The 22,048-nt window shown below is 44.9% G+C and overlaps 1 protein-coding gene and 1 long non-coding RNA gene across 2 annotated transcripts in view; one reads left to right on the top strand and one right to left on the bottom strand.

Moving 5' to 3' along the window:
• Positions 1 to 22,048, top strand: part of PYGB (glycogen phosphorylase B) — a 65,417-nt gene that overhangs the window by 13,075 nt on the left and 30,294 nt on the right. The window contains exons 2-6 of the mRNA XM_053243548.1: positions 6,096 to 6,197; positions 9,999 to 10,077; positions 13,263 to 13,366; positions 18,356 to 18,487; positions 21,659 to 21,770. Coding sequence (XP_053099523.1) covers positions 6,096 to 6,197; positions 9,999 to 10,077; positions 13,263 to 13,366; positions 18,356 to 18,487; positions 21,659 to 21,770 — 529 coding nt within the window. The remainder of the gene's footprint in view (positions 1 to 6,095; positions 6,198 to 9,998; positions 10,078 to 13,262; positions 13,367 to 18,355; positions 18,488 to 21,658; positions 21,771 to 22,048) is intronic.
• Positions 5,983 to 12,415, bottom strand: LOC128322393 (uncharacterized). Its single transcript, XR_008305693.1, has 3 exons — positions 12,136 to 12,415; positions 7,763 to 7,819; positions 5,983 to 6,258 (listed from the first exon to the last, which is right to left on the bottom strand). It is a non-coding gene; the product is annotated as an uncharacterized LOC128322393 (long non-coding RNA).

Genomic DNA, 22,048 nt, shown 5'->3' with positions numbered 1-22,048 from the left:
CAGGGCGGTTTGCACAGAGAAATAATAAATAAGATAAGATGGCTCCCTGTCCCCAAAGGGCTCACAATCTAAAAAGAAACATAAGATAGACCCCAGCAACAGTCACTGGAGGTATTGTGCTGGGGGTGGATAGGGCCAGTTACTCTCCCCCTGCTAAATAAAGAGAATCACCACATTAAAAGAGAATCACCACATTAAATCTTAACCAAGTTAGCAGTTGTTCTCCCCCGGCTAAATTTATTTATTTATCATATTTTTTTACTGCCTGGTGTGTACTCATACAAGAGGAATGATGAAGCATGTTTGTTCCTTTGCGATAAAGAGCACAATTCAAAAATATTAATAGCCTCCTTCCACTCAATCTTTGCTAAGCAGATAATTCAAGTGCTTCTCTAAAATAACTCAGAATATGTAAGATTGCTGGCCCTCCAGTTCACAATCCTCATGATGCAAGACAAATTTTCTGTCAGCCCTGCCTCTTGATCTCCATCCATCCATATGTCATATTTATATACCACCTGATATGTGTATCTCCTTTAACTCAAGGGTTCTCAAACTTGGGACCCCAGATGTTCCTGGACTATAACTCCCATCATCCCCAGCCACAATGGTCTTTGGCCGTTGCTGCTGGGAAACATGGGAATTGTTGTCCAATAACATCTGGAGTGGGGACACAGGTTTGAGAACCCCAGGGGTAGACAGTACTGAGATGGGTGGACTCAGTTGATGGCTTCTGCTCTCAGTATAGTTTGCAATATCCTGCAATTTTATAGTTTGCAATATCCCCTGCAATTACCAGTTGCAGGGGAGTAACAGCAGGAGAGAGGGCATGCCCTCAACTCCTGCCTGTGCTTTCCAGTGGCATCTGGTGGGCCACTGTGCGAAACAGGATGCTGGACTAGATGGGCCTTGGGCCTGATCCAGCAGGAATGTTCTTATGTTCTTAATATAAAATCAGGACAATTCATCAGTAAAACACAAGAAGACAAGATACAAAGACAGGGACGGCCGTCACTGGCTCAATTCCAGGTCATCAAAATGTCTTTTGAAATGTTCAGTGGGAAATGGCCATTGTGGATGCAGATGATGGGAGTTGTAGTCCAACATCTGAGGACCCAAGTTTGGGACCCCTTAGACTGAAGTATAGTCATGGGGTGATTTACTATATAACTAGTACTGGCAGGGCAAGGTGCAGATTAAGAAAGAGGGGCTATACTTAAACCTAAAATTTGAACACCATTTTTTGGCAGAGGAAAAACTCATGTTCCCCAGTCTTCTGAACGCCACTTTAGTTACGGAACATGTGTGGCACAAAACAGTCCCTTGGGCAGCTTTGCAATTAGGGTTGCCAATTTTTCTTTCTTTTTTACTTGCTCTGCTCCTGTGCTTTTCACAGCAGCCTGGGTATGCAGAAATGTAGCAAGTGCAGCTTTTTCCTAGCACAAAAATATCTGAATAGGTTTGCCTACTTAACAGCTGCTTGTCAGGCTGATATTGAAAGCAGAGGAGCAGGGGCAGTAAAAAATTGGCAACTGTCTTTCTACCTCTCATTCTGGAAAAGTCCCATTGAAGCATAATAGACTATTAAGTGGCTAAGGATTATTACACAGTCTCGTTCTACTTGCTGATCCTTTGATATGGCTTCTAGAATAATGTGGATTAACAATATGCTAAAACAAAAATGGGGTTCCTCAGCTACTGTTTAAATGAATTACAGAGCTACTTTCCAGATCACTGGAGCAGGAATGAGCCTTTAATTCTCTTGTTCCCCCAAACCTGTTTGACCCTGAGAGCAGATGATGACTCATCTCTGTCCTCCTTCTCTTTGACTCCACTTCTTTCACCTTGGACAGTGAAGTTAGCCTGAAGCTCCCCCAGCTTTGTTTTCTTCTGTTCTGCAATCAAAGCTTCTTTGGGTTTATCAGACCTCCCCTTAAGTACAAGGTGGAAAGCCAAATTTGCTTCGAAATAAAAAATTGCCTAGGGTGAAAGCAACATTGTTTGGGGGGCTGTTGTTCAGGAAGTACAAACCCAAAGCCACCTTGATGGGGCGGCCCTTCTACCCTGTTTCCCCGAAAATAAGACATACCCCGAAAGTAAGACCTAGCAGTAATTTCTGATATACCACTAATTGCCCTAGTGCATTTTTTGGGGCTAAAATTAATATAAGACACTGTCTTATTTTCGGGGAAACACGGTATGAGTCAGGGTGAGGTGGTTGCCTCAAGTAACAGATTATTGAATGCCAGCAGGGCGGCAGGATCCCCTCCTGCCCCCTGCTTTGCAAGGAAAGGGGCGGAAAGTGGGAGTAAGAGGCCAGCACTTAGCACCCTGCTTCAAGTGGGCAGCGATCTTGAGCTGCCTCTGCTCCTTGCGTGCATGGAAGTTGCTGCACAGCTCTTGGCCAATCAGATCCTGGCCACTGATTGTAGAGTTCGGTTCCATTTTGTGAATATACATCTTGATCACAGTTTCCACTGTTTGTTGCAGTTGCACATAATGCTCGGTCTTTTGTGTCCCTGGCTGTCGATCAGTGCCAACACATTTTGTTTTGCTATTTCTTGGGTGCTTTCTTTTGTTCGGTGTTCTACTTAGCGACACCACTGCAAGCACAGGCTTGTTCCACTGTAGCTAAACTTAGTTGGTTGGCTTGTTCCACAAAGTGCCAGTTTGTGCCAGAACCATGAAGCTCTGAGCCAATGTCTTGTAAAAACTCTCCATCCTGCTCTGTCCTGCTGGTGGATCAGCGCCAGCACCAGGAATTCAGACTGGCTCCAGTAGCTTTACGGTGCTTTGCAAGAGACCATTGACCACTCCACCATCTCCTCATCCCCCTGTTGCTTGGTGCCGCTGCACCATGAGAGGGGCTTTTTCTGAGTATACAAGTAGCAACGCAAATGTTTGGTCCTTCAGTGGGGAAGGGGAAGGGGCCAGATTTCAGGACTTGTCTCTTTGCAGTGGTTTTTTTGGTGCAGTGGTGACTGAAGACCAATGTGGACATGAGACAGGGTGCCCAATGCCAACTACCTCCAGCTCACACACACATGCACCCACTTCTGCTTCCTTCACGGTAGCAGTAGCTACCAGCACCTGACTTGGTGTGCATCCTCCTGTGCTCCCTCCTGCACCTCTTAAGGAAAAGGGGATGGAGCAGAAGAGGAAATGTCAAAAGAGCAGTAGAATGTTGGAGACACTCCGTAGAGTGTCTTCAGTACTCTACGGCTCTTTTGACATTTCCTCTTCTGCTTTGTTCCCCTTTTCCTAACTAGACCAGCAGCATGGTAGGGTGTGCACCAAGTCAGGCAGCAAGTGTTGCTATTGTGAAGGAGGAAGAGGCAGACCATTCTGGAGCAGCTTTTTGCCGAGCAGAGGCTCTTCCGCAACTTGTCCCTTTGCTAGTGCCCCAGTAATCTGCCACATGAGGCAGCTGCCACCTTGCTTCCTGGAAAGACCGCCCCTGCTCAGATGTTAGTACTGGGTCCAGTGCTTAACCTACAAGCTTCCTGGAGGTGACTGGTTAGCCATTACGGGAAATGGGATAGTGGACTAGAACAGGACAGTGGACTAGATCGACCTTTAGTCTGATCCAGCAGGACTCAAGAGTTTTTTTAATGTTAAAAACCACAAACTATTTACTTCATAATGGTCATATTAGGATCAATAGGACTGCTGCTGAGTGAGTGGATTGTGGCTTTTGTGGTCAGATAGTTTTTGAGAACTGATCCTGTTATTTCTCAAGGAGTCCTCCCACATGCCACAAATTTTCATAGCATCCACTTTGGTAGTGAGACAGCTAATTCACTTCCTGGCCAGAGTCATTCCGATTCTAGCTGTAGAGCTAAATGGAGCAAAGAGGCGCAGTTTAAAATAGTGACTCTCTTATATTGTTTAGGGAAAGAGCAACTGTCCCTACATATTCCAGTATAGCATCAGATTAGAGTACAAGTCATGCAAAGTGGCCACTGTTAGATCTCTTCCTTTGACATGGTAATTGTTTCCTGTGACTGGAGTTCCCAGCTGGTTAATAGGCTCCTTTCCTTTCCTTTGTCTTCTGCACAATTGCATCGTCTCTGTATCACCTAAATACCCATAATGCAACTGTTGTGGGAGAGCTCAAATAATAATGAGAGGTAGATCATCAAGGAACCCCTTCAGCCCTACGTATTAGGCTGTTACATAAGAAGTCTTTACTCATCTGTGCATCTTGAGAGACTGTACACAGAGACTCATATATGTGCAGAGGAAGGGAAGAGGCGTTTGTTTTGGAAATGGGAACAGGGATAGAGGAAGAAACCAGACAGACCCAGAGGCTAAAACACTCCTGCCAACACTCTCCTGGTTTGAAGTGAGGTAAGCTGTAGTGTAAGAGGTATTTGCTTACCACTATGACTTGTGTGGAAGTTATGTCAAGGTCATGGGAAGGTGATTCTCGTAGAGTCGTGGAGTTTTGTTTGTTTGACATATTTGTATACTGCCCCAAACTTTAATCTCTGGGCCGTTTACAATAAACCAATACAAACAAAACAAAATAGAAAGGTTAAAAAAAATTACAAACATAGTAATCACAAAACAATAACAAAAACATTATAAAATAATACAAATAAAACCTGCTCCCCCTTAGTTTTCTCTGCTCTAGGCTAAACGTATCCATATGAAGTTCTTTCAACCATTACTTGTAGAACTTGGTTTCCAGACCCCTCACCATCTTGATGGTCCTCCTCTGAACCCATTCTGAGTTACCCATAAGTGAGATCAAACAAAGCAAAATGAAAATCTACTAAGAACATAAGGAGACCCCTGCTGGATTAGACCAAGGGACTATCTAATCCAGCATCTTTTCCCCCACAATGGCCAATTGGATACCTCTGGAAGACCCATAGGCAAGTCATAAGGGCAGCATCCCGCCTTCCCTGTTGCTCCCCCAGCGAATGGTGTTCATGGCATACTGCCTCTGAATATTGAGATTCCTCATGGGGATGGGTCCATAGCTCAGTGCCTGGGTATTGCTAAAATTGAGTTGGTGGGTTTAAAGAACCCGGCCCCCCCAGTTTCTGAGGGGCCCCCAGCTCTACCCCTCCCTATTTTCATTATCTCCCTCACTCTGAGGGGCCGCTTGGAAGTGGGGAGAACACAGGCCCCCTCTCGCCTAGCTATGCCTCTGGCTCAGTGTCACAGTATCTGCTTTGCAGTTTCAATCTGCAACATCTCCAGGTAGGGCTGATAGATACCTCCCATCTGAAACCCTGGAGAACTGCTGCCGATCAGCATAGACAGTACAGAACCTGATGAACCAATGCACAAAGCAGCTTCCTATGACCATCATGACTGATAGCTGACGATAGGTTTTTCCTTCTCCATTAATTTGTGTGGCCCACGTCTAAAGCATTTAAGCCCATGGCCATCACCACATCTCAGTGGACAAGCTATAGTTATATGATGCTGGGAAGGTATCATCGGCTACAATAGAACCATTCACTGTAGTGAGGATTTGCAAATTGTTAAGGTGGGGTTAGTTAAGAGATAGTTGAAATTTGTATTCTAATTCTGATGGTTGACAGGCGGGATATAGATCTAATAAATAAATACATAAACGCCATACTTCTTTTGGAATTATGGGATACACAATAGCCCTGCTCTGATCTCTAGAATTTATGGGAATGGTGACACCATCACCAACCCTTGCTAACTTGCCAAAGAGTTTATAATGTGGTGATTCTCTTTTTTAATGTGGTGATTCTCTTTATTTAGCAGGGGGAGAGTAACTGGCCCTATCCACCCCTAGCACAGTATCTCCAGTGACTGTTGCTGGTGTCTATCTTACGTTTCTTTTTAGACTGTGAACCCTTTGGGGACAGGGATCCATCTTATTTATGTATTATTTCTCTGTAAACTGCCCTGAGCCATTTTTTGAAGGGTGGTATAGAAATCGGTATAGGGCAGTATAGAAATAGAAAAGGGTGGTATAGAAATTGAATCAATAATAATAACAACAACATTGCAACTCGTTGATTCTTGACTGTGGTACTGTTTAAGTCAGGGTAAGAATTTCTACATTCCACATAAAATCTCACTGCTCTTTTCCTCTATTTTTCTAGCGCATTTATTACCTATCTTTGGAATTCTACATGGGCCGAACACTTCAAAACACGATGGTGAATCTGGGTCTACATAATGCCTGTGATGAAGCCATTTATCAGGTACATCTCCCTTGAGGCTTCAGCTGTTACTGTTTGTGGATGCATCAGTTCTGTTCATGTTCTAGAGCAAAAACAGTGGGTAGTTGTAATGTATAACAGTCAGTGGCAGTGATGTCTTCCTTCAAGGTCTTGGACAATGGGTACATACAGTAGCTACTCAGTGCATGTACCTTGCAGCAGAAAACACATTTGCATTGCCCTTTATACATTATTAAATATATGCTTTTTCTAATGTGGAGCTCAGTCTTTGATTCGGGGAAGGTAATGTTTGAAGCAAATATATATTGAGATCTTCGTTAATTGATGTAAATGAAGTTCCGGAAACTCTTTGTGAGATTCTCCTGCATCATAGCCTAGGGTCTTTCCAGATGGCAATGAAGGGTGGGATGTGCAAAGTGTTCACGCAAGTTCCAAGCATAACTTGACTCCCTGTACACATGCTGCGTCAAGCTTCTGCACTACTCCCTAGGATGATTACCCTCTGTACACATCCCAGTCAGGGATCTTGCACAATTTTTATAGCACCACCTGCTGGCCAACTCTTTCATTCCAAGAAGAACTCACCCTTTCCTCCAGTTGACATAAAAGTGGTAATGAAAAGGGGCAGGTTATTTTCAGAATGCAAGATCTGGCCAGCAGGGTGGCATTGCAAAAATGCCGCAAGGTCCATGTTTCACAATATTTTCTGTGCTACTTCCTAGCACAATCTTATCTTCAAAGAGTAAGACTGCACTCAGAAGTAGAGCGGAAGTCTGCAGCAGTATATGTATGGGGAGTAACCCTGTGCTTGGAATTTGCACATTCAGTAAACTTTGAACAACCCAAAGGCTGCTGCCGTCTGGAAAGACTACTAGCTTTCCCCCTTCAAGTTATTCTTCTGTCAGTCCTGTCTCATCTTTTGTGCTTCCATAGGAACATAGGAAGCTGCCTTATACAGAGTCAGACCACTGGTCCATCTAGTTCAGCATTTCCTACACACACTGGCAGCAGCTTCTCCAAGACTGCAGGCAGGAGTCTCTCTCAGCCCTCCCTATCTTGGAGATGCCAGGGAGCAATTTGGAACCTTCTGCATGCTTACAGATATCCCCCCCAAGGGGGATATCCCATAAGGGAAATACCTTACCATGTTCACACATGTAGTCTCCCATTCAAATGCAAACCAGGGCAGACCTTTCTTATTAAAAACCTGCTTAGCAGTCCTTGCTCACACAATTCAGGCTTGCTTAAAAAAAGCCACATAATGGCTCAGTGGGGAAGTAACTTGCCTAGCGAGCAAGAGGTTGCTGGTTTGAATCCCCACAGGTATATTTCCCAGACTATGGGAAACACCTATATTGGGCAGCAGTGATATAGGAAGATGCTGAAAGGCATCATCTAATACTGCGCTGGAGATGGCAGTGGTAAACCCCTCCTGTATTCTAGCAAAGAAAATCACATGGCTCTGTGGCTGCTAGCATTCGACACCTACTCAATGGCGCAACTTTACCTTTACCACAAGATCAGCTGTCCTCCCAGTTGGGTGCTGAATCACTGATACAGCAATGGAAGACATTGTGCAAACTCACCCTTTCTTTCGCATCTCCCTCCCTTTCTTTTCTTCATTATCTATTCTTTCTTGCCATCTGGAACCAAACATATATTCAGGGAGAGCCCATTAATTTTTATAGCCTTCTGATGTTTCAGTGTAATCCTCCCATGTTGTGTTTATTGCTGAGCCTAGCATGACTCATGAATTCCAGTCCTTTTGGCAGAGCTGCCCATGTGTTTTTGCCCTGGACAGTGATCTTACCATCAGAGCTTGGAAAGTAATATATGGTTACGCTCATGAAGATGGAGAGCCTTGCAGGGAGGGGGTTTGTTTTGCTTGGACAATGATCAAGTCAAGGATGTTCATGGTGGAAAAACAAAGACAAGCATCTTCATTGGCAAGCTCTCGGACAAACTATGTGAGATGTGGGAGATCCATGATTGGAGCAGCTGTGGTGGGTTCTGATTTTGATTGGAGCAGTGGTGCTAGAGGCGGGAGAGTTAACTGTTTCCCCTTGAGTTCCTTGAAGCAGTGTTTCTCAACCGCTGGTCCGCGAACTGGTGCTGGTCCGTGAGGCGTTGGGTACCGGTCCGTGAGGCATCACTAATAAAAATCCCTCCCCTGCAAAAAACAATTTTGGGCCAGCAGGGGCCCATGCCACCAGGAGCTCTCCAGAGCTCATTTCTAGGCAAGCAGCCCTCGCTGCTGGATAACGTTCATTTCGAGGTGAACCCTTTACTAACTGCTGGTCCACGAAACTGTGCACAAAGAATGTACCAGTCCATGACTCCAAAAACGTTGAGAAACACTGCATTGAAGGATACACTAGAGACAGACAGACATCTTAGGGACGCCATATGAACTTCTACCCATTAAGGCAGAGGTTATCAAACTGGGGTCCTCAGATTATATTGGACTACAACTCCCATTATCCCCTGTCATTGTGGCTGCCGATGATGGGGGTTGTAGTACTGCAGCATCTGAGGACCCACATTTGAGGACCTTGGCATTAAGGTAACAAGGATTGAGACCTGCTGCTCCATGCAAAATGTCATTGAGGGAGTGGGGAGGTAAAGGATTGGTCCTTCAAAGTGGTGACTTTGGTTCTCTGGAATTCACTTCCCAGGGAATTGCATGTCCTGTTCACTGTTCCCTCTAAGGTGTGCACACATGCACGCGCTCACAAGTTTATGGATGTCCGCTCAGTTCATTTTAGATCCCTCTCAGGTTGAATCAGGAAGGCTCCATTTGGAATGCAGGTGTGCACACACTGCCTTGATACGGCCACCCAGAACAAAACTCATTCCACACAGAGATGAAAAAAGTTAGAGGGACCACCGACTTAAGCACATAATAGGAAGCCTGCTGGATCAGACCAAAGGTCCATCAAATTCCAGATTGCCCAACTTTGGCCTTCCTGTGGTTTTGGACTATAATTTCCGTCTGCCTGACTATTGGCCACTGTTGCTGGGGGTGATGGGGCTTGTAGTCCAACAACAGATGGAGCACCAAAGTTGGGCAACCTTGATCAAATCCAGCATTCTGTTTGTCACATTGGCCAACCAAGTGGTTCCAGGATGCCCATAAACAAAGCATGAATATAATAGCCCTCCCCTACTGATGTCAGGGGTATCCTGCCTCTTAACATGGAGTTGCCACACAGTCATCATTTCTAATGGCCAGCCATCATTTCTTATCATAGGCCTATCCTCTATGAATTTGTCCAACTTTGTGACATTGACTAAGATAATTTTTCCATATTTTTTTTAAAACAATGTAGAAGAATTAAATGTCATCTAGGTCTGCTTTTCCTCTAATCTTTGTGGGACTTTAAAAAAAGAGTTTTATCTTGGTTTTTTTAAAAATTTGAAAGAGTTTAGCTGCTGTATTTAATGAGTCGAACCGCTTTTAGAAGGAAAGGCTCTTTTGAATGTTTTCTTCATTATCATTTCCTATAACAGACATGCCAGAACTGCAAAAGACTTTGAGAAATAAACAAGTGTAGCCTTAAACCCCAGCTCCATGGGTTAACATTTTCTCTTGTTGGATAAAATTGCCAATTAATCAATTAAAGCTTTAATTGATTAAATCTACTGATTAGCACTGATTGCAGCTTGCACTCTAATAAAAAGTTAATGTTCCAACTTGAGCTTGGACTGGGGATTTTCCCTTCTTCAAAAGGCAGTTATGAAGCCCCCTTCCCCCACTCTATTCCTGGTGTAGAGACTTCTAATGGTGCCATATTTTCTTGCTTTAATTGCTTTTCTTGATAGCTTGGGCTGGATCTAGAAGAGCTGGAGGAGATTGAGGAAGATGCTGGCCTCGGCAATGGAGGACTGGGGCGTCTGGCAGGTGAGCTGCCGTTATTTTGCTGTCCTGTAAGATGACTAATGCCCTGCAATAAATAGAGGGTGACATTCAAAGAAAAATAAGGCATAGATCCTTTTCATCTGGCAGTGGGAAAAACAGTATTATTTAGTATTCTGCTTGGAATTATTTTATTATTATTTCTGCTTGTTAATCCGAGGAACTGGGATGGAAAAGATCAGAGGAGATTTTAGCTTTTGGGACCTTATTTCGTGAAAGCTTCAGGATAATGTTTATATATAATGAAATGAAAAGGATGAAATTCATGTAGAGAAATTATATTTATTGATTTTATGGATCTCAGTGGGCTCATTTACGAAGGTTTTATTTTTTGTTGGGTTTGAACTTTTGTTGGATTTGAACTTTTTAAAAAATTAATCACAATTTTTTATTGATATATTAATAATAATACCTTTATTACTACTCTCTTTAAGCGTGGATATGGGATGGGACTACTGTGGAACACTGTGGATGTTTTGCTCTGTGCCTGAATCAATTATAATACTCATGTATATGTGTTTTGTTCATTTTTTGGCTCTCCTCTCTCTTCACATTGTTTAACTACTGGATGTTTAATTGGTTTAGAGGCCTGAAATTTCATGATGGTCAGACTGAGGCCTGTGTTAACATTTCTTACTCTATAATTATACACACACACACACATGCATATATAATTCCTATTTGTATGTTGCATATTGAGGAAGTTTTTAAGATGGGTATGTTCTTGCTTGTAATCATGTATGAAGAGATGTAACCTTTTCTGTTTCTACTTATATCACAAATAAAAGCAACATAAAATTTCAAAAAAAAGGAAAACAAGGCACATCTAAGTCCTGCTAATACAGGACTTTTCAAACTTGGGTCCCCAAATGTTGTTAGTTGGCAACTCCCATTATCCCCATTGACCAAAGGTGTCCTTCATGGATGTCTTGACATCCTCCTATGATGTTCCTTTATCACGGGGTGTCGGGGCTGTTCATGCGAATGGCTCCTCTACCCATGCTCCTTCTTTAAACAAATATTTGGAGCGTGTATAAAGGGGCTATTTGGATGAAGAACCCTCCCCATGTGATAAAGGGGCATGCCAGGAAGGGATTAGGACATCCTGACAGACATGCTCTTGGTATGACTCCTTTAATTATGTGATCAGGGACAGTATTGTCCAAACCAGCCTAAAATTGACATCAGATGTGACAAATTCCAGAAGGGAGGCTGTATTTGTTGTGACAAAAACAACAAAGAGTCCTGAGAGATATTAAAGATATCCTCATCAGGAAATGGCATAACTTCCCTAAATGCCTGCCTGGAGGCAGTAATGGGCTGGATGAGGGATAACAAACTGAAGTTGAATCCGGATAAGACGGAGGTATTGACTGTGTGTGTGTGGGGGGGGGTCAGGTCCCAAGAGATGGTTTAGATATGCCTGTTCTGGATGGGGTTACACTCCCTGCAAAAGAACAAGTACATAGCTTGGAAGTGTTCCTGGATCCAAAACTCTCTCTGGTTTTTTATAAACCCTGCCGCTTATTAAGATCATCTGGAGGGGTCCAGTTACGTTTGCCGGCAGCTTGTTTGGTGGCGACTTGGGACCGGGCCTTCTCTGTGGTTGCCCCAGGGCTTTGGAATATGCTCTTTGTCAAAATAAGAGCATCTCCATATCTGATTGCTTTTAAAAACACCCTCAAGACACACCTTGTTTCTCAGGCTTTTAACTGAAATTAATTTTTAGCTGCATTTTATCCCGTGAAATTGTTTTAGCTGTGTGCATTCTGTGAAATTGTTTTAATTATTTTTGCTCTGTTTTATATTTGTTGTGATTTAATTGTGTACACTGCCTAAAGATACCCATATCAGGCAGTAGATACATATGATAAATGAATTCTCAGTAGCCTTGCCAAACTATAAATCCCAAAATTCCTCAGAGGAATCGTGTGTTCTTATGCATTCTCTGCACAGGATGAATTCTCTTCTCAGGCCGCTACGTGAGGCCACTGAACTGGATGGGCCTGGCTTGATCCAGCAGGGCTTTTCTTGTGTACTTACAATGTGGGGATGGCCGCTAGTCTAGATGGCTTTAAAGGGATTAGACAGATTCATGGGGTGAAAGTCAATCAGCGGCTGTTGGTTACTATGGCTACATAATTCCTCCAGGTTCACGGTCAGTATGTCAAAGGCCAATGTGGCTGGGGATTATGGGAGTTGTAGTCCAACAGTCTCTGGAGACCCAAGTTTTAAAAACCCTGCCCAAGTTTGAAACTGGGAGACATTTGTAATATCACTATCCAACCCTGCAGAGAGCATCTGTGCGCTCTTTGGAGCAGCGGTTACCTCTCCCCCCACCTTCTGCCCCAGTCTCTGCTTCCGGGCCCAGCCACCTCTCCTTCCCACTGCCATTTCTGCCCCCCCCCCCACTTTCTTTCCCCACTCCTGGGCCTTGCCTCCGTGGCCAGGCCGGGCCCACCACCTCTGGCCTCCGCTGCCGGGCCGCCGCCGTGGCAACTTCTTCTGGGTGCGCCTCAGCCAATCAGGTGCTTCTGCCGCCCAGCCAATCAGCTGGGCTCTGGGACGCACATTCCAAGGCACACCTGGGAGAATTAATATAATAGATCGTCATCAACAATATATATATTTCTCTTAAACGTAACTGTTGCTAATGCCATGCATGGCAGCTCTTGCAAGAGTTTGCAAACAAGCTGCTGGGGAAAACGTGAATGGGCACAAATGGATGGATAGGCAAGAGAGCAGGGGGGAGAGTAAGCAGTGGCCCGAAATAGGCCTGGAACAGTGGAGGTGGGGGGAGCCGAGGGAGAGGGGAGAGAAGGGCCAAGAATGAGGGAGGGAGGCTGAGAACAGGGGAGAACCTAGCGGGGGGAGGGCCAAGGCAAACTAGCGGCGCAGATGCTCAGCACCCAGCTCAGCTAGTGAACAAGGTTTCACAAATGTAGTATCTCAATAGCTTCTCTTGAGTTAGAGCCTACCTGATCAGATCTGAAACCCTTAAATCTCCCGTGGTCCCGTCTGGATTCCCTCAAACTGAAATACTGCTGGCTGTCTCTGCTCAATAGGCCTGGCACTGTATACACAAGCTCAGTGTAGCTCATGGGTAGCAACTGCATTTCTGGATGTTTCCTTCTGTCTGCTAACAAAAATTTGGTCCTTTGTCATTCCAGCTTGCTTCCTAGACTCTATGGCAACGCTTGGGCTTGGAGCCTATGGCTATGGAATCCGCTATGAGTTTGGCATTTTTAATCAGAAGATAGTGGATGGATGGCAGGTGCGTCAGTGAGAGAATTCCTTTTTATCCATCTTTGTTTGAGTTGCTCCTAGAGATACCATTCTCAAGAGAAGGCTAGGAAAGTAGAAACATTGCTACTGTGGTAGAGCTTCTCCAAGCTATTTTTTAAAAGGATGTCTCTTTACTCTGAACCTCTCTGGCACCTTAGGGATGCAGTGAGGACATTTTGGAAGAAATGGTACGTTCCAGGTCTGGAACGCCACAAACCTGGCTGATAATAAAGGAATGGGACAGGCAGTGCCCACAGAGAGATCAAAGGCAATAGACCTGAACAGATCCCAAGTAAACTTATAAAGCTGTTTTATCCTGAGTCTTACAATTGATCTGTCTAGCCCAGTGTGGTTTACTCTGACTGGCAGCAACTTAACAAGGTCTTTCTCATTTCCTTCCTATTGGCTACTAGTCTGGTGGCGATAGGCCACCTCCAGTCTCAGAGGCACAATGCCTCTCAATACCAGTTGCAGGGGAGCCACAGCAGGAGAGAGGGCATGCCCTCACCTCTTGCCTGTTGGCTTTCCAGGGGCATCTGGTGGGCTAATGTGTGTGAAACAAGATGCTGGACTAGATAAGCCTTGAACCAGATCCAGCAGGGCTGTTCTTATTCCTGCTGCCTGAGACCTTTTTGAAGTGGAGATATCAGGCATTGAACCTGAGACCTTCTGCATACTAAACATGTGCTTTGCTGCTGAGTTGTGGGCCTCCCTAATAGGTGGCCAAGCCTCAGTCATGAAGCAAATAAGCCAATAGGGCAGGGGTTCTCAAACGTATGTTGCCATATGTTGTTGGACTACAACTCCTATCATCCCCAGCCACATAAGAACAGCCTTGCTGGATCAGGTCCAAGGCCCATCTAGTCCAGCATCCTATTTCACACAGTGGCTCACCAGATGCCACTGGAAACCACTGAGGGCATGCCCTCTCTCCTGCTGTTACTCCCCAGAAACTGGTACCCTGAGGCATCCTGCCTCTGAGGCTGGAGGTGGCCTGTAGCCCTCAGACTAGTAGTCATTGATAGACCTCTCCTCCATGAAGTTATCCAAACCCCTCTTAAAGCCATTCAGACTAGTAGCCAACACCACATCTTGTGGCAGAGAATTCCGCAAATTGATTATGCATTATGTGAAAAAGTACTTCCGTCCGTTGGACCTAAATTTCTTGGCAGTCAATTTCATGGGATGACCCCTGGTTCTAGTGTTGTGTGTGTGAGAGAGAAATTTCTCTCTATCCACTTTCTCCACACCATGCATGATTTTATAGACCTCTATCATGTCTTGCCGCAGTCATCTGTTTTTTAAACTGAAAAGCCCCAGGTGTTGTGGCCTTGCCTCATAAGAAAGGTACTCTAGGCCTCTGATCATCTTGGTTGCCCTCTTCTGCACCTTTTCCAGTTCTACAATGCCCTTTTTTGGTGTGATGACCAGAATTGTACACAGTACCCCGGGTGTGGTCTCACCATAGTTTTGTATAAGGGCATTATGATATTAGCAGTTTTATTTTCAGTCCCCTTCCTAATAATCCCTAGCATGGAATTGGCCTTTTCCACAGCTGCCGCACATTTGGTCAACACTTTCAACGAGCTGTCCACCACGACCCCAAGATCCCTCTCCTGGTCAGTCACCGACAGCTCAGATCCCATCAGCGTATACTTGAAGTTGGTGTTTTTCGTCCAGTGTGCATCACTTTACACTTGCCAACATTGAACCGCATTTGCCACTTTGTCGCCTACTCACCCAGGTTGGAGAGATCCTTTTGGAGCTCCTCACAGTCTGTCCTGGATTCCATTACCCGAAAGAGTTTGGTATCATCTGCAAATTTGGCCACCTCACTGCTTACCCCAACTTCTAGATCATTGATGAATAAATTAAAAAGCACTGGTCACAGTAGAGATTCTTGGGGAACCCCACTTCTTAATTCCCTCCATTGTGAAAACTCTCCATTTATCCCTACCCTCTGTTTCCTGTCCTTCATCCAGTTAGCAATCCACACATGTGCTTGTCCCCTTATCCCATGACTGCTAAGTTTTCTCAGGAGTCTTTGATGAGGAACTTTGTTGAAAGCTTTTTGGAAGTCCAGGTAGACTATGTCAACTGGATCACCTTTATCCACACACTTGTTGAAGCTCTCTAAGAACTCCAAAAGTTTTGTGAGGCAAGATTTACCTTTGCAGAAGCCATGCTGGTTCTCCCCCAGCAGGACCTGTTGTTCTATGTGCTTTACAGTTTTATCCTTGAGGATGCTTTTCATCAATTTGCCTGGAATAGATGTTAAGCTAACCAGCCTGTAATTTCCCGGATCGCCCCTGGATCCCTTTTTGAAAATCGGTGTTGCATTTACTTCTTTCCAATCCTCCGGTACGAAGCCTGATTGCAGGAATAAGTTATATATTTTAGCAATGATGTCAGCAGTTCCACATTTGAATTCCTTGAAGACTCTTGGATGGATGCCATCTGGCCCTGGTGATTTGCTAGTTATTAATTTTTCCAGACAGTTTAAAACATCATCTCTTGTTACTTCTATCTGACTCAGTTCTTTAGCCTCCATCCCCAAAAAGCCTGGTTCAGGAACAGATACAGTATATGCTCAGTGAAGACAGACGTGAAGACAGACGCAAAGAACTCATTTAGCTTCTATGCAACCTCCATATCCTCCTTAATAATGCCTTTCACTCCCTCATTGTTTAATGGTCCCACCGCCTCCCTGGTAGGTTTCCTGCATTTAATGTATTTAAATAAGTTTTTGTTATTCCCCTTGATGCTTTTAGCTAAATGTTCCTCACATTCTCTTTTCGCTTCCCTTATTGTCAGCTTGCATTTCTTTTGCCAGAGTTTTTGCATTCCTCTCTTCATGTTCTTTTCATTTGGACAGGCCTTCCAATTTTGGAAGGGAGTCTTCTTCCCCATTATGGCTTCTTTGACTTTACCTGTTATCCACACTGGCATCCTCCTGGACTTAGTGGTACCTTTCCTCCTTTGGGGCATACAATCTAACTGGGCTTCTAGTATTGTGGTTTTGAGTAAACTGCATGCATTCTGGAGCAAAGTGACCCGCCTGATTTTCTCTTTCAGCTTTCTTTTCACCATACTCCTCATTTTGGAGAAATTTCCTCTTCTGAAGTTCAAAGTGTCTGTGTTAGACTTCCTTGCTGATTCTCTCCCTGCATGTATGCTGAATTTGATCGCACTATGGCCACTGTTCCCTAAAGAGTCGATGACACTGACATCACACACCTGGTCCTGGGTGCTTTGTATGTCCTGGACTTCAATATGCTACCTATCAGCCTAAATTTGGCTTCCAGGACCTCCCAACTACATTTCCCCACATCATTGGTGCTGACGTGCACCACGACAGCTGTCTCTTCCCCAGCACTGCCTAACGGTCTATCTAGACGCTGCGTAATGTCTGCAATGTTCACACCAGGCAGGCAAGTCACCGTGCAGTCAGCATGTGGGTCATAATGGGCTCATCATCCACAGAAGGGGTCACTTCTAAAGGAGCATTTCCCACTTCCTCAGACCGATGTTCTCTTTCCCTGAGACCTTCATTCTCCCTGACAGCAGAGGAGCTATCAGCCTTGGAGTGGGATGCCTCTACTACGTCCCTGCAGGCCTCGTCCGCATGCCTCTGTCTCTCTGAGCTTCTCCAGATCCGCCACCTTGGTCTCGAGCGAATGGACTTGTTCCCTGAGAGCCAGGAGCTCCTTGAACCAAGCACACACCCATGACTTCTGCCCATGGGGCAAATAGTCATACATGTGACACTCTGTGCAATACACTGGGAAGTGCCCCCCTCCCCTGCTGGCTTTCCATCTTCATAACTGGTTTTGTGGGCAGTTTACAGTATTTAGAAATAGTTTATTAGAAGGATAGGTCTCAGCTGTATTGGTCAGATATTTAACTGTCCAAACTTCCTTTTTCAAAAATATGAAGGAGGGAGTAATACTTACCTTCTCTTCCCACTGGGCTCCTTGTGGTTATGAGGACTCTTTTCAGGCTCCCCTGCACACTTCTCCACTAAACTCCACACAAAACGCCAGTGCCCTGTTTGCCATCCCTGTTCGCTAAGCTCTCAGGCCTTCGCCACTTATATAGAGAGTAGGCTTCAAACTGAGACACAGGAATGTGGGGCCTCCCACAGCCCTAGCTGACTCCTCCCCCTCCAGACAGGGCGAAACAGCATCTAGATTCCACAGAGCCCCCAGTGCAAGCCCTGACAAATTCTAGCCCTGGGAAATAACACATACAGACTAGGACTTCTCTCTTAAAGAGAAACTATCCTGTCAAATTCTCCCCTCATCCTATTAGATAACCACCTAATGGCGCAGTGCGGATGTAACCTGCCTAGAGAGCAGGAGGCTGTTGGTTCGAATCCCTGCTGGTGTGTTTCCCAGAATATGAGAAACGCCTATATCGGGCAGCAGCAATATAGGAAGGTGCTGAATGGCATCATCTCATACTGTGTGGGAGAAGGCAATGGTAAACCACTCCTGTATTCTACCAAGAAAACCACAGGGTTCTGTGATCACCAGGAGTTGACACCGACTCAACGACACAACCTTTCTTTTTTCTTGCTAGTTATTTGGAGAGGGGAAAGGCTTGATATTATTTTGTTTAGAAAAGCTTGCTTGCCTCCTGAATCTGCTTTTGCTCTTCCTAGAGTAGGCTTCAAACTACTCTGCACAATGGCTTAATTATTCACACATCATGTTAAATACACGTTAGTTGTACACTTCCTAACTGTACTCTGCATTTGAGGGGACCTGTACCCAGGTTTGCTTTTTAAATGAATGCATGTACAGTTCACTCAAAAACCTGCGAATGGACGATGGCTCCCAAGATTTTAACCACAAGAAGTGTTTTTTTATTCCCATTGAGCTGAGAAAAAGCTCTAAACAATTTCCCTGGAGTTGGGAACTCTTGCTGTGGAAATAACCTGTTATGAAAGCAAGTTTTCTATCCCTCCCTCTTTAAGGTGGAAGAAGCTGATGACTGGCTGCGTTACGGCAACCCCTGGGAAAAAGCCCGCCCAGAGTACATGCTTCCTGTACACTTCTATGGCCGAGTGGACCACACTCCCGATGGTATTAAATGGGTCGATACTCAGGTATAGTATTCTAAAGCTCCCTGTAGGAAGCCTAAATTAGGATGCAGCAAGAGACATGGGCTTGTGTTGGGCAGTGGAGGTGTTGGGTTTGAAGACACGGATACTGCCAATGTATATTTTCCCAGTTGTCTTCACTATTGCAGAAATAATGATCATCTAGTAAGTGATAAACAGCAGTCATAACAAGGTTCAAAGTGTGGGGCATGCAAGGTGTTCTCGGGTCTCCTCAGGCCTTCTCAGTTATCTCAGGTGTCATCATCAGGAATCGGGGAAATGCTTAAGGCACATCTTTTCCTCCCCTCTTTCTTCCTCTCACCATCAGGTTGTCTCTTGAGCATGCTTGCTCTTCTTTGCAATTGAAGCTTGCAGCTTTCCACAGAGTCATAATTAAGCCTGCTGTCTGCCTTATTGAGCAATTGCATATGCTGCAGAAGAAGCTGGTCTTGAGGTAGCAAGCATGAATTGTCCTCTCTGCTAAGCAAGGTCTGTTTTCGTTTGAACGCGAGACTACCTGTGTGAGCCCTGTAAGTTAAGGGATGGGGCCAACCGTGAGCTCAGTCCACCAAGAACCTAGAATGATAGAATCATTGAACGTTAGCATTGGAAGGGGCTTGATGGTCTTCTAGTTTACTCTGCTGCTCAGTGCAGGAAGCTGTTACAGCATCCCTGAGAGACAGCTGTGCAAGCTTCACAGGCAACACATGGGAATTGAACCTAGAATACAACAATATATCCAAAGTCAACCTTGGATAACTCTGGTTTTCAGTAAATTGTAAATATGCCCAACGCAGAACTGAAGGCAAAATGTTGTGTGATACCTTAAAGACTGAGTAATTCAAGGGTTGTCAAACTTGAGTCCACAGATGCTGTTGGACTACAACTCCCATCATCCCCAGCCACAATCACCGAAGGCCATTGTGCCTGGAGATGATGGGAGTTAGTCCAACAATATCTGGGGACCTGTTTGAAAGCCCCGGGACTGATTTCTTTCAAATGAGCTTTCATAAGCAAAGAGAGGTCTTCCTATGATGCATGCATTTCTGTGATGGCTTTACAAACCATATTTGGGCCTGCTTTGCCAGACACACTTTCCATGTTTTAATAATTTCCATATATACACAGTGGTTGCAACGTTCCACATTTGTTGCTTGGCAGCATATAATTGGTTTAAACAATGGTGTTCCTCTGGGATATTGTTAGGGGAAGGTTGATTAAGCAAGTAACTATCCTTTGCTAGAGAAACATTCAGAATTCTTGACATCATTCAGCCGTTTCAAGGTATAGAAGTGAATTGTAAACTTTCAGGAGTTGTTATATTTATATATTAGAAGAGTGGAGGAAGAGGAGGGCCTTTCTGATTCCTGCAAACTTGAGAACTTTTGTTGTTGTTCAAGAGTGGTATATACATTTCTAAATGATAATAACAATTTATTTCTTTAAGACCCAACATGTTTTGACCGTACATCACTGTCTTCCTTAGGGACAAGGTTCTTCCTGTGTCTTAAAAACTACTCATTAAGAATGTAGTATTCACAGAGTGTGTTTTAAACCTGTGTGACCTCAAAAAATATTTAGGACAGTTTTGGATTGTTGTCGGAGATGGCCAAGCAATTGGTGCGTTATGCTCATATTTGGTGGGAATGTGTAGTTGTACAGCACAACTGGGAAAATTCTGTGTTGTGTGTTAGTTGAGATTACTAGTTGTGAGATCCTGTTTAACTCTTTCGTGGTTCTCTTGTGTTGCTCTGTCTGACTGGTGAAATCTGAACATAGAAGACTAAAAGCTGATAGGTTAACAACCACTCAGGCATTATTTCTCAAACTTGAGTCCCCAGATATTGTTGGTCCATCTAGCTCTATATTGTCTACGCCAGGCTGCTCAACTTTGGCCTCCCAGCTGGTTTTGGACTACAACTCCCATAGTGGCCAATAGCCAGGGATGATGAGAGTTGTAGGCCAACATCTGCAGGAGGGCCGAAGTTGAGCAGCCCTGGTCTAGACAGACTGGCAGCAGGTTCTCCAAGGTTGCTGACAGGAGTCTCTCTCAGCCCTATCTGGACGCCAGGGAGGGAATTTGGAACCTTCTGCATGCAAGCAGCTACTAGTTGGAGGGCTACTATCAATGGCTACTAGTTGGAGGGCCACCTCCAGCCTCAAAGGCAGGATGCCTCTGAGTACCAGTTGCAGGGAAGTAACAGCAGGAGGGAGGGTATGCCCTCAACTCCTGCCTGTGGCTTCCAATGGCATCTGGTGGGCCACTGTGCAAAACAGGATGTTGGACTAGATGAGCCTTGGGCCTGATCCAGCAGGTCTGTTCTTATGTTCTTAAGCATGCAGGTACTTTTCCCAGAGCGGCCCCATCCCCTAAGGGGAATGAATATCTTCCAGTGCTCACGTGTAGCTTTCCATTCAAATGTAAACCAGGGCAGACCCTACTTAGGAAAGCGGACAATTCCTGCTTGCTACCACAAGACCAGCTCTCTTCCCATTCAGGCAGTTCTGTGCAGTGGGGATGCTTCTTCCCAGCGCATGATGGGTACATGCCTACTCAGTATATTGGCCATTGATTTTTGTTAGTCGTGGCTCACACACTGCACAGCGAGATGCCATCGGAAGAGAGGGATGTGCTTGCTCTTTCTGAGCCTGTCTGTAGGCCCGCCCACACTGGTTCTGACATCTGGGCTGCTCCGTGTCTCCTAAGGAATGCGTTCTCATGCTTTCAGTGCTACTCCCATAGCACTGGAAGTGTGCTGAAGCATTCCTTAGTCGCCACGCAGCAGGCTCGCCATCAGAAGCAGCATGGGCAGGCTGCAGAGGAGCTCAGAGGCAGTGAGCACACCCCTCTCTCCAGTCAGCAGTTCACTGCACACTAGGTGAGCCCTTTTAATACAATGAAGCAACAAGCAGTTCCGATGAAATCACGACACCTTAGAGTTACATAGGCAAAAATACGTATGGAGGTCCCTGCCCCCCAGGAGTTTACAGTCTTAAACAAACCACAGGGGGACACAACAGAGGGAGAGACAAGGGTAGGGAAAGATGAATGCAGGCAGATGCAATTACATGTACTCAAGCTTGGTTGCCTCCTGAAGCTAGGTTATGGAAGTAAGCCAAACAGTTAGCGACCCCTGCTTTAATTCAGCTTTATCCGGCATATTCTCCCGTTACTAGGTAGTCCTTGCCATGCCTTATGATACGCCTATTCCTGGGTATAAGAACAATACCGTGAACACCATGCGACTGTGGTCAGCCAAGGCACCCAACGATTTCAATCTTGAAGAGTGTAAGTGGGGTCTCATTCTGGAATCTCTGGGCTCTTGTTCTTTGTTTTGATGGTTGGAAGAACACATGGGTTTCACGTGGCTGGAGAAGAGTACAAAGCAGGTTCAGACAGTTGCGGGTTAGGCTTGATTTTGGGCTGATTGAAACTAATTCTTCCCTGTGCTTATTTACAGTTATGCAAAAAATATTTTCGGAAAGATGAGGAGTGCAAGCCACCAAAGGTTTTTTATTTTTTGTTTTAAATTAATTGGACATGCACAGGAACAAGAATGGGTGGAT

Source organism: Hemicordylus capensis, chromosome 1 (assembly GCF_027244095.1).
Source record: "Hemicordylus capensis ecotype Gifberg chromosome 1, rHemCap1.1.pri, whole genome shotgun sequence".
In the NCBI taxonomy this organism is placed as follows: Eukaryota; Metazoa; Chordata; class Lepidosauria; order Squamata; family Cordylidae; genus Hemicordylus; species Hemicordylus capensis.
Note: the sequence above shows the minus strand (reverse complement) of the source record. Positions and strands in the feature narration are given on the sequence as shown.